This window comes from Schistocerca gregaria, chromosome 8 (assembly GCF_023897955.1).
Source record: "Schistocerca gregaria isolate iqSchGreg1 chromosome 8, iqSchGreg1.2, whole genome shotgun sequence".
In the NCBI taxonomy this organism is placed as follows: domain Eukaryota; kingdom Metazoa; phylum Arthropoda; class Insecta; order Orthoptera; family Acrididae; genus Schistocerca; species Schistocerca gregaria.
Window position 1 is genome coordinate 429,142,752 of NC_064927.1, and position 13,330 is coordinate 429,156,081.

At 41.5% G+C, this 13,330-nt stretch overlaps 1 protein-coding gene across 1 annotated transcript in view; it reads right to left on the bottom strand.

Moving 5' to 3' along the window:
- The window catches only part of LOC126284539 (uncharacterized), a 268,571-nt gene that overhangs the window by 34,876 nt on the left and 220,365 nt on the right, over nucleotides 1–13,330 (bottom strand). The window contains exon 11 of the mRNA XM_049983539.1: nucleotides 5,834–6,022. Coding sequence (XP_049839496.1) covers nucleotides 5,834–6,022 — 189 coding nt within the window. The remainder of the gene's footprint in view (nucleotides 1–5,833; nucleotides 6,023–13,330) is intronic.

Genomic DNA, 13,330 nt, shown 5'->3' on the forward strand with positions numbered 1-13,330 from the left:
GGTGGTCCCGAATCTACTTTAAAAGACAGAATTCAATTCAGATTGAATCCTTAAATAGTGCTCACAGCACGTTACGTAATATCACTTTCTGATTAGCGGATGTATGAAGCCTAATTATTTCGGACGATTCACATGAAATATTTTAATAGGAGACATACGGCAGTGCTGTGTGTGGGTAGTATCTTGTGACTAAATGTTCCTTTTGCTTCAGAAAAATGTTTCCATCTTAAGTAACAGTTGTGTAAAAACTGATAAATGATATGCAATTTAGTGTCACTCATACGACTTTACAGACAACATTTCTGCACAACTTCAAGAGGAGATTTCTTTAGCAGAGTGACAAATATTAGACGGGATAATCATTTTTGAGAGCGAACGAATTGTTACGCTGACAATAGATAACTGTTTTTATATTTTTTTGATCTAGCAATTGAAAAGAATGGACAGTGTCTTGAAAGGAGGATATAAGATGAACATCAACAAAAGCAAAACGATGATAATGGAACGTAGTCGAATTAAGTCGGGTGATGCTGAGGGAATTACATTAGGAAATGAGACACTAAAAGTAGTAAAGGAGTTTTGCTATTTGGGGAGCAAAATAACTGATGATGGTCGAAGTAGAGTGGATATAAAATGTAGACTGGCAATGGCAAGGAAAGCGTTTCTGAAGAAGAGAAATTTGATAACATCGAGTATAGGTTTGTCAGGTGGTCGTTTCTGAAAGTATTTGTATGAAGTGTAGCCATGTATGGAAGTGAAACATGGACGATAAATAGTTTGGACAAGAAGAGAATAGAAGCTTTCGAAATGTGGTGCTACAGAAGAATGCTGAAGATTAGGTGGGTAGATCACATAACTAATGAGGAGGTACTGAATGGAATTGCGGAGAAGAGGAGTTTGTGGCCCAACTTGACAAGAAGAAGGGACCGGTTGGTAGGACATGTTCTGAGGCATCAAGGGATCACAAATTTAGCATTGTAGGGCAGCGTTGAGGGTAAAAATCGTAGAGGGAGACCAAGAGATGAATACACTAAGCAGATTCAGAAGGATGTAGGTTGCAGTAAGTACTGGGAGATGAAGAAGCTTGCACAGGATAGAGTAGCATGGAGAGCTGCATCAAACCAGTCTCAGGACTGAAGACCACAATAACAACAACAACCTGAAATATCATTTATAAGTAATTAAAGTCACGAAATACTATATACCGGTTCCTACACAGGAGGTTGGGACAGGAGAGGAATTCGTGGCGGGCCGCCCGTAACCAGTCAGAAGACCGATGACCCAGGGGAAAAAAAAAGATGAAACGCAGTTCGTTGTGTCACTGTGGTGGCAACTGCTGATCAGATTGGTGTTGCAGGTGCAGTACGATGCCCCAGAGTCCCATCTCAGAAATGATGGTCGTCCATCGAGGTACTGCAAGCTGGCCACCCGGAGACTGGTTATCGTGTGACCGTACATTCTCGTGATCACCGCTGCCAGCAACCATGCACAATGGCTACATTCCTGCCAGTTCTACCTGCAGTATCGTAGAAGGAACATTCAGCTTCTCGTAGCTCTGTCACACGACCTCGTTCAAACTCAGTGAGGTGTTGCTAATGCAATGTTTGCCAATTTAAAGACATTCTTGAGTAACATCAGCCAGTCTGAAACAAAATTATGCTCGCGACCATTACAGAGTATGCTCAAAGCAAAAATGATTTGCTCATTAATTGTGGCGCTACTGCCGCCAGTCACATTCGACTGGCGCGAAATCTGAAGAGACATCTTCTTTCAGATGTAGAAAGACGCAAACCAACTTTAGTTTATGCCGCACAGCTCCTTCTCGCCCTTGTGATTTCCTTTTCTTCCGTTAGTGTCTTTCAGGTCACTGAAAATGCTTTCATAAATTTTCTTCAAACACATATCGAAAGGGATCAATGGTATGCTTTCAGTCACTCATAAACACAGCCTCATAGTCACTAATATACACTACGGGCCATTAAAATTACTACACCACGAAGATGACGTACTACAGACGCGAAATTTAACCGACCGGAAGAAGATGCTTTGATATCCATTTGATTAGCTTTTCTGAGCATTCACACAAGGCTGGCGCCGGTGGCGACACCTACAACGTAATGACATGAGCAAAGTTTCCAACCGATTTCTCGTACACAAACAGCAGTTGACCGGAGTTGCCTGGTGAATCGTGTTGTGATGTCTCGTGTAAGGAGGAGAAATGCGTACCATCACGTTTCCGACTTTGATAAAGATCGGATTGTAGCCTAACGCGATTGCGGTTTATCGTATCGCGACATTGCTACTCGCGTTGGTAGAGATCTAATGACTGTTACCAGAATATGGAATCGGTGGGTTCAGGAGGGTAATACGGAACGCCGTGCTGGATCCCAACGGCCTCGTATCAGTAGCAGTCGAGATCACACGCATCTTATCCGCATGGCTGTAACGGATCGTGCAGCCACGTCTCGATCCCTGAGTCAACAGAAGGGGACGTTTGAAAGGCAACAACCATCTGCACGAACAGTTCGACGACGTTTGCAGCAGCATGGACTATCAGCTCGGGGACTATGGCTGCGGTTACTCTTGACGCTGCATCACAGACAGGAGCTCCTGCGATGGTGTACTCAACGACGATCCTGGGTGCAGGAATGACAAAACGTCATTTTTTCGGATGAATCTAGGTTCTGTTTACAGAATCACGAGGTCGCATCCGTGTTTGGCGACATCGCGGTGAACGCACATTGGAAGCGTGTATTCGTCATCGCCATACTGGCTTATCACCCGGCGTGATGGTATGGGGTTCCATTGTTAACACGTCTCGGTCACCTCTTGTTCGCATTGACGGCACTTTGAACAGTGGACGTTAGATTTCAGATGTGTTAGGACCCGTGGCTCTACCCTTCATACGAACCCTGCGAAACTCTACATTTCAGCAAGATAACACACGACCGCATGTTGTAGGTCCTGTACGGGCCTTTCTGGATACAGAAAATGTTCGACTGCTGCCCTGGCCAGCACATTCTCCTGATCTCTCACCAATTTAAAATGTCTGGTCAATGGTGGCCGAGCAACTGGCTTGTCACAATACGCCAGTCACTACTCTTGATGAACTGTGGTATAGTGTTGAAGCTGAATGGGCAGCTGTACCTGTACATGCCATTCAAGGTCTGTTTGACTCAATGGCCAGGTATATCAAGGCCGTTATTGCAGTAAGAGGTGGTTGTTCTGGGTACTGATTTCTCAGGATCTATGCACGCAAATTGCGTGAAAATGTAATCACATGTCAGTTCTAGTATAATATATTTGTCCATTGAATATCCGTTTATCATCTGCATTTCATCTTGTCGTTACAATTTTATTTCAGTAGTGTAATAGTACTTTACTTAATGCCATACGACTCAGTGTATGTGATTATGTAGGTACATCGTCAATGCCTCTTGGTCATGTCGTTTACTGCTACACTCTCTGTTGAACCTAGGACAATCCATAATCACACCTTAGGGAGTCTTTACAGCTGCACGGACGACAGTCACCAGACGTAGCCGATAACATCGGCCAACAGCTTGGTCACAGTAGGTCGAGCCTGTCTTGTCTATGGTGGGATCGAGGAGTCAGAATCTATTCTAACTTGTATATGCTTTGAAGAGAACGTAGTGAGTACTCTATGCTCTTTCCTCGGTTAATTGTTATAGCCACACAAGTTTACAAGTAGATGAAAGGAGGAAAGAGAAGTTATATTACATTATCGGTTCAAAATGGTTTAAATGGCTCTATGCACTGTGGGACTTAACATGTGAGGTCATCAGTGCCCTAAAACTTAGAACTACTGAAATTTAACTAACCTAAGGACATCACACACTTCCATGCCCAAGGCAGGACTGGAACCTGCGACCGCAGCAGTCGCGCGGTTCCGGACTGAAGTGCCTAGGACCGCTCGGCCACCGCGGCCGTCACATAATCGGTATGATATGTGGTGACACTGGAGAGCAGCATTACAAACACTGTGCAAAAAAGTGGGGTAAATTCAGCAAAACAGTCATATGCTAATTAATCTTCGATGACTGGGATTCATCAAACTGTGTGGGGGGGCGGGGAGGGGGGGGGGGGGAATTTCTTGCGTCTAGCTTCCTACGGGCACTTTAGATTACAGTTTGGTCTAAAATTCTGCGTTGTTACTTTCGGTGTAGACATTTTAGTCCACCCACGGCATCAGGATTTTTGAAGTCCATTCCCCTCACTCTGCGTCCATGGGTACTGTTTCTGTCGATGAAAGGTAACGTTAAGAAAACAGAGGCCACCTAGAAATAGAACATTAATTGATTAAGCACCTAGTTTTTCCTCTGGCCGCTTTGATACAAAAGCATGCACATTGGACATAACCAAATGACTCATTCTTTGTAAAGAACTTCCCACCATTTGATTGTTAATTGTTGATTTATTTTACACAATCGTGATTTCGACTTGTAGCAATACTCAAGCGCATGCCGAAATGTCAAAATATGCCTCACCTGAGCGGACGTGGTGACCGAGCGGTTCTGGACGCTACAGTCGGGACCCATGCGACGGCTACGGTGACAGGTTCAAATCCTGCCTCGGGCATGGATGTGTGTGATGTCCTTAGGTTAGTTAGGCTTAATTAGTTCTACGTTGTAGGGGACTGATGACCTCAGATGTTAAGTTCCATAGTGCTCAGAGCCATTTGAACCATTTTTTTATATTAGTGGGTATCCCATGGTTTCTGTTATCTCAGTGTGAGAAACGTGTCGTTGATGGTATGATTTGTAGCACAAGTGTGGAAACGTTACTCATGTGGTTAAGAGTGACAATAAAAGTGCAAAAGCAAAGAATGGAATTACAAAACTTCAGTGACATTCATCAATTTAAATTCTGAGTGTGATTCTGTCGATAATGTAGAAGAAAATACTTTGTTGTAGATAAAATCGGATGGTAAGGAGACAACCAATTTAAAATTAAAATTTTGGTGATAAGTGCACTACGCGAACTTGACGCGTATTTGAGGAATTTTTGTCCGATTCCTGACACGACATATAATTTAAAGTCGTTAAGACGAATGTTCCAAAGTTTGTATACTAGTTGAACTGGGTTTTGATGATATTATTTCATGGAGGAAATGGAAAGAAATTGAGAGCTCTTTTTTCTTGTTAAGTGTCTTTAAATCCATCGAGGCTTCGACGAAGTTCTAACGGATTTTCTGCGTGCATCCTTAAGAATCACCAATGAAGCTAGTTCAGCACGTTTGTTTTCGTGTCGAGTGAGGTGGAGCAGTTGTCAGAACGCTGGACTCGCATTCGGAAGGACGACGGTTCATATCTCCGTCCGGCCAACTAGGTTAGAATATCCATGATTTCCGTAAATAGCTCCAGGCAAATGCCGGGATGGTTCCTTTGAAAAGGCCACGCCCGAGTTCGTTCTTCAACGTTTCATAATGTGAACTTGTTTTCCATCTTTGATGACAGCGCTGTCGAACAGCTCGTTAAATTCTCTTCCTCCTTCCTTTTCCCAATTTTCGTGAACAAAACTTCTGCGCATGGTGGCCAAGGTGTAGCAGACAAGACGTTCGCCTTAGCTTTCACGTCGGGCATGAGAAACCTTAAATAAAAATGTATTGCCGTTATGTATTCCACACACACACTGCCCTTAAGGGGTTCGAAAATAGGTTTTTTCTTGTGGAGAATTGTTTACACCGCAGAAGACATTGCAACGCCTCCCGGTGAGTGATTACATTAAAACCGTGAGGATCAGAAGCACAAGTTTTGTGATCTAGATATTGGGCATAGTTTACATTTAACATAAAATACGGAGTTGTACTCACCTGTTTCGGCGGCTTGGCAATTCCAGGCCGTACACAGGGCTGAATTCTTAGTCTCCCCGCAAACGCAGTAGTTGCAGTCGTTCTTAAACACTGTGGGTGATTTGTTGCAGTCCACTTCCTTACGAGTTAAGTGAATGCTCATCATCTTATTAGGGAATAGCGGGCCGTAATCTGGCTTCTCGTCTGACACTAGACAAACAAACATGGTTAGCATATTTCCATTCTGTAACCCATTACATTTTACGTTTTACGTACTATCCTCAGTCTGCAACAAAAACGCAGGTTCGAAATGATGATGACAGGTCTAGAAAAGAATTACAAGCTACCAGTGCCTTTTTCAGGCAGAATATAGACGAAAATCGCAAAATTTCCTCTGTTACTGGATCCTAGAGCATATCTGAGAAGTTGAAAGAATGTGATATTTCTGTTAGAAAATTACCTCCTCTCAAAGAGTAAATATGGCTACCAGAAAAGTCATTTATTTTTATCTGTACTTGGTTTATTAACAAACAGTACGTGAAAATGAACTGAAGCATTCCGTCAACACAGATTTCCAAAATCTGTAACACATTGTCAATTGACGGATAAGATATACTTTCAGCATTGTCGTCACAGGTATGCGACGGGCTCCATAGATTTATGACTGATGGAACTCATTGTGTTATAGTATGTAGTAAAATCGAAACTACCAGAGTAGAGTCTATAGTAATGTTTTAAATCTACAGAAAGGATTTATCAGATTAGTAAACAGCACATTCAAATTGCTGGAGTGTTCGCTGACGAGCTGTTGTCCTCGCGAAAACCCCTTCGCTGGGCCTTCCACAGGAAGTGCAGACAGCTTGAAGAGTATTTCCTGTTTGTATATTAAATAACTGCTGTCTGCAATTTCTGTATACGCGCAATATATACAGGAGAAAATATCTGGTCAAATGGTAAGTGACCAAAACTCAGAGAACGTCATATATTTAATACGGGGTGTTCCAAGAAGAATGGTCAGTATTCGAGCATATGATTGGAACGATCATTCAGAGCATAGAAGTGTAGAAAGTATGGTCTGTCAAATGCATACCTTAAGAACTATGATCACTTCTTCAGCTTCGATACTCTGAAGCATATCTCTTCTAGCGCAATCTCTTTGCTTTCCATATTTTTGGAGGAGGTAGTATGGATCAAAACCAGATCAAGCTGTCTGGTAAACATGGTCCCTAAAATGCACGTCTTCAGAGCTATGTGCACTTGTTCATCTTCGATAATGTGAGAAAAATCTCTAACTTCAGCCTCATTTCAAATAGGTACCTTCTCATATAGGTACAGTTGGTGGTGACTTCAATCTTCCATCAATATATTGGCAAATATACATGTTTAAAGCGGAGGTAGGCATAAAACGTCGTCCGACATCGTTCTGAATATGTTCTCAGAAATTATACTTAACAATTAGTTAATGAGTCTACTCGAAGTGTAAATGGGTTGCGAAAAAATACTTAGCAACAAATAATCCTGCGCAAATAGGAAGCATCATGACGGATACAGGGATTAGTAGCCAGAGGGCTTTTGTGGAGAGGTTAAATACCACAACATCCAAGCCTACCAATAATAAATGCAAAATACATATATTTAAAAAAGAAGATAAAAATTCGCTTGAGGCCTTCCTAAGGACGGTCTCAACGCCTTCCAGGCTAAATATGTAAGCAGAGACCAGATAAACCAAATCTGGCATACGCTTATATATTCTGCCTGGAAATCATATCGACGAGTATTGATAGGCTTCCACCAAATAAATTAATAAGAAATGGTACTGATCTTCCACAGTGCACAAAACTAGTCAGAACACTGTTGCAGAGGCAACGAAGAAAGGATGCCAAATATAAAAGAACGCAAAATCCTCGAGATTGGTGAAATTTTACAAAAGTTCGGAATGTAGCGCGAACTTCAATGCGAGTTGTCTTTAATACTTTCAACAACGAAACACTGTTTCGAAATCTGGCAGAAAATCCAAAGAGATTTTAGTCGTATGTGAAGTACACCAGCGGAAAGAAACGATCAATTTCTTCACTGCGCGATAACAAGGGTGCTGATAGTGATGATGTTGTCACTAAAGCAGTTACTAAATGTGTTTTTTCCGAAATTTCTTCACCGAAGAAGACGAAGTAAATATTTCAGAGCTCGAATCAAGAACAACTGCCATCAAGATTAACTTAGAAGTAAGTATCTTCCGTTCAACAAAGCAGCTTAAATCACTTAAGAGAGGCAACGCTTCCGATCCTGATTGTATACTAGTCAGGTTCCTTTCAGAGGATGCTCATACAACTCCTTACTTAGCGATCATATACAACCGCTCGTTCGTAGTAATTTTCGTACCCAGAGACTGGAAAGTTGCACAAGTCACTCCAATACACAAGAAAGGAAATAGGAGTAATCGACTAAATTAGAGACCCATATCGCTAACGTGGGTTTGCTGTAGGATTTTGGAACGTTTATACTGTGTTCGAACATTAAACTATTTCGAAGAAAACGATTTATTTACAAACAGCCAACACGGATGCAGAAAATACAGTTCTCGTGAAATTAACTGAACTAATACTGCTTTTAGCCTTGTCTCACAATTTATTAATAATATTATTGCAGAACCTAGGTTTCGGGTTATAAGCCTATTTTCAAGTACATTACTGATTCCCAAAGATGATATAGATCGATAAATACGATGACGAGGCAAAGATAATCTCAACTTCTTCGGTATCGATCCTTGGCTTAATGTACAATTACATCAATGACCATTTTAATTAATTATATCCATTATTACACATTCACCAATTGTATTACAATGACCGGGCTAAAGTTATGCATCATCTAAGATATCTTTAACTACGATGGACTGGGGTTGTGATCTCATCTGAAAGAAGTGAATAACTGGACTGGGTTTGCTCGTTTAAGTGGGTTTGCTAGTGAAAAAGAACTAGCTCTTTATTCTCACGAAGTGATGAGTGCTATTGGCAGGAGATGCCAAATTGATACTATATTTTTAGATTTCCAGAAGGCTTTTAACACCGTATCTCACAAGCGACGTCTAATCAAACTGCTTGCCTATGGATTGTCGTTCTAGTTGTGCGACTGGAGACATGATTTCCTGTCATACAGGTCACAATTCAGGGTAAATTAAGGGAAGCCATCGAGTAAAAGAGAAGTAATATGTGGCGTTCGCCAAGGGTTTGTTATAGGCCCTCTGCTGTTCTTGATCTACGATTTAGGAGATAATCTGAGTAGTACCCATAGATTGTTTGCAAAACTATGCTGCCATTTGTCGTATTATAAAGTCATTAGATTATCAAAGCAAATTGCAAGGTATCAGTATGGGGCGAAAAGTGCCAATTGAATCTAAATAATGAAAAGTGTGAAGTAATCCTCATGAGTAGCAAAAGGAATCCGCTAATTTTCTGTTAAACGATAAAACATAAAAATCTAAAGGTAGAAAATTTAACAATATACTCAAGGATTATAACTACGAATAAAGTATGTTCGAACGATCACGTAGATAATGTTGTGGGTAAAACAAATCAAAGACTGCGATTATAGGCAGAACACAGAAAATCCAATACGTCTACCCAATAGACTGGCTACACTGCGCTTGTACGCCCTCCTCTGGAGTATTGCTGTGCGGTGTGACATCCGCGCTAGACAGAATCGACGGCGGACGCCGGAAAATTGCAAAGAACGACAGATCGCTTTGAACAATCGTGAGAGCGCCACGGGTATGATACGTGTACTGGGGTAGCAATCATTAAAACAAAGGCGTTTCTCGTTGTGGCAAGATGGTATCATGAAATCTGAATCAGCGACTTCCTCCTCAGTGAGGGAATATATTTTGTTGGATTCCATCTACTTAGGGAGGAATGATCGTCATAATGAAATAAGAATCGAGCGGGATAGTAACTTTAATTCATAGTTATTCACACAATCTATATGAAATCTTCGCCTTTCCTTAAACTGTCTTCTAAGATAAGCCAAACCTAATTGAATGACGTGTGGTTATTTAGCCACAGAAGACCTTGTTTTAGTTCCGAATTATGTGGATGTGGAGAATGTGATTAAGTCTCTTCACTAAATTATGTAAATCACACACAATTCTGTTTCTAATCCTGTAAACGCTGAAGGATTAGGTTATACATCTGAAACGCCCGCTAAACCCGCTGGGCAGAACAGGTAATTAGGATTTTGGAAAGGGTCAAATAGGTTGGGATCAGTTTCACCTTCTAATTGTAGTTCATTGTAATCTAATAACTCTTTTACAACACAAGCAGCACATAGCCGGACCTTTACTGAATGCAACTCTTTCATGGCTGAAGGCCTCCAAACAAGAAAACTTAACAGATCACGAAGATAAAATACAATTAAGGTAGCAATAAAACAATTAAAAGACAAACGTCACAGCAAGGTAGACAGAACAAACATTTGCAAGGTGCAATACAAATGGCTGAAGGCCACAATTAAATTTCAAAATTTTAGAATATATTACCAGACACTTTTCAAGGCTGGTGGCCAGAATGGTTGAAAACAAGAAATTTTAAAAATCAACAAGATAAAAAGGCAATTAAAGAGGCGAGTAAAATAAATTAAAAAAACATATCACAGCTAAGTGGAAAGCCTCAAGGCAAAGCGGATAGAGCAAACATTTTCAAGGTACAATACAGCTGGTTGAAGGCCACAATTAGGTTTAACGTTTTAAAATATATTACCATAATCTTTTAAAGGCAGAAGGCCGCAATGTTTAAGTTTGAAAGACAAATTTTGCATAATTTTTAAGACAAAAGGAAAATAACAATGAGCCTTAAATTTTAAGCAGCTGAAAACAGATAATTAAACACGGTGGCTCTCAGAAGCCTCCAGGGAGGTCGGTCTGCCCTCGTTCACTTAGGCGAACCAACTGCACTTGATCTGCGGAACCCAACCAGGGGACAGCCACGGACCGAACGACACAACGACTTGCTTGCCACCAGGAAAAAGAGGTAGGACGACCGACCGACGATCCACGAAGCCCGAGGCCCGGCTCAAGTGATGCGTGGCGGTAATGATCGGGCGAGCCGTGTCGACGCAGACCTCATTTTTGCTCCAACCCGACTGCACTACTACCGCATTGCAACTTCCTGACTGGGAGGTCCGGACAACGCTCCAGACGCGTTCCAACTGACTGGCAGGCCCGCATTCACAACCTGTACTCGGGACCCCAACTCCTTACGACAGACAGTGACCCGGAAGTAACAGCAGTTGAGCAGAGATACTACGAGAAGGGATATATCGATACGCGCTGCTAGCGCCGGTCAGGCAAAGCAGCAACTCAGTGACAGTAACAATTTAAATTAATGAAGTGAGGTGGAAGTACGTTAAAAACAGGGTGTAAAATACATGATGGAGGTAACAGGAGCCACGCAAGGCTCAGCACCTGTTCACTTATCACTGTAATCATCAACAACCAAGTTATTTCTCGTAAAATTGTGATAACATGACTCTAAAGACAGTATAAACATAACCTGCTTGGTTTGACAGCAGTCACGTTGAATTTGCCCTCGCCGCGAAGCTCAGATCAGTAGCGCACAAGTAGCTTTAATTCTACTGGTCGGGACCCAGAAACCAATGACGAAAACCGCTACTTACTCGTCCGATCGTATCAGACATTAACGTTTGTCATCTCACTTTGGAAATAACACTGCACATACGTTTGTAACACTTCTTCCCAAAAGCCACGCAAAAGACATACAATTGCAGCAGAATTAATTTAAAAGAAAGAGATAGTATAATTAAAAGAAAAAATCTTAGAGTGACCAGCCAGAACATTATGACCACCGACCTATTATTGACATAAACTCGTCCAGGCGATAGTGGCGTCTCTTGGCGGGGAATGACTGATAGTCAGACACATGCACAGTGCATGTAGTATCAGGGAGTATGCTTTCCGTGTGTAGGATGGGGATGGCCCGTTATTTATCTGAGTGTGACCAAGGGCGGATTGTGGTCGTCCGGAGACTCGGCACGAGCATTTTCGAAACTGAACCACTTTTTCGGGTGTTCGAGGAGTGCTGTGGTGAGTGTTTTCGACACGTGTAAGAACCAAAATGAAACCACGTTCAGAAGTCGTGGACTAGGTAGTATAACGGTACTTTGCGTGTCAGTTAGCATCATATTAATTAAAATGGGGGATAAATAGACTTTATTTTGGAGGAATTAAAAAGGGGAAAGTAATACGAAACTTTAATAACTGCACAGTATTACTAAGAAGCAATATAATGAAAAGTAATAAAAAGCAAAGTAGAAAAGACCAAGCGGGACAGAAAGATATAGGGGCGAGTTTGTTTTTTAATTCATATAAAAGAACACGTAACACATTATTGAGCTCTCTACCTTGAGTATTCGCGATCGGGCTAGTCGATGAAAAAGTGGTACGCGACTGCGAAATTCGTTAAGGAGATTATTGAAAGACTCTTCAAGCACGTTACATTACGTGTGACGAAGTGATCAGGGACGTTTACTGTCGGGTCGGGTGAAAATGAATCAGACAACATAATTCGAACTTTGTGTTAGCTGGGAAAAATACTGTAGGGAAACTACTATGGTTGTGGAACCTACGAAAGCTGTGCGCAACGTAAAGCTATAGTTTACGTAATTCTGCATTTTATAAAATGATGAAACGCGTGTGCGCGGAACATTAATAGAATCTTATCCTTGGACGGTTGCTGGGGTAACTGATACAAACAAAGCGCCAGCATCAAAAATAGTTCGCTTAGTAACTACCAGATATTAATTAACGGGGATCTAAAACACTAAAAAAGAAGGATAGGATCATCACCTCCAATCCCGATTCATATTTCATATTTAATTAGTTAAAAGAGAAGTGTTAATAAACAAACTACATTTCAATTTCATCCACGATTTTGGCTTCATTACGCAGTCTCGACTACATGATAAATAATACCTGTGGAAGTTGTATGCAGCGTATCGTCATAATATTTAGCCAACCAATATTGTCGGACACCAAAAATGTAAATGCATGGAACTGCTCTGACAATGGATGTATAATGCGTGAGTGCGACGAACTACATTGAGAAACTGAACATCCATTACGTACTTGCATGTTTATCTGCGAAAATGGTCCTTGTCAGTACATCACCATGGAGTTCGAAGAGAATCGCTGGAACATTCCAAACCATTCTGATTAATCGAACATCTAAATACGCATAATGCTGGTACCACCAGGATGTGTTCTTTCTCCTCACCCCCGTGGCAGTAATTGAATTAAGCATCAGCCGGGAAATACATTTAAATCAATTGACGACGATTGAGCTAGCATCACGAATTTTCAAACGTCCAGTGCCCTGTATGAGGGCGAGTGACACCACGAGTGTTAACGTCGATCGAGGTGTGTCGTCGTGATCGTATGGAATGACATTGAGCAGTTACAGTGGCCACCCTTCATTGCACATGTTGGATGTCGTACATGCACGTGCCAAT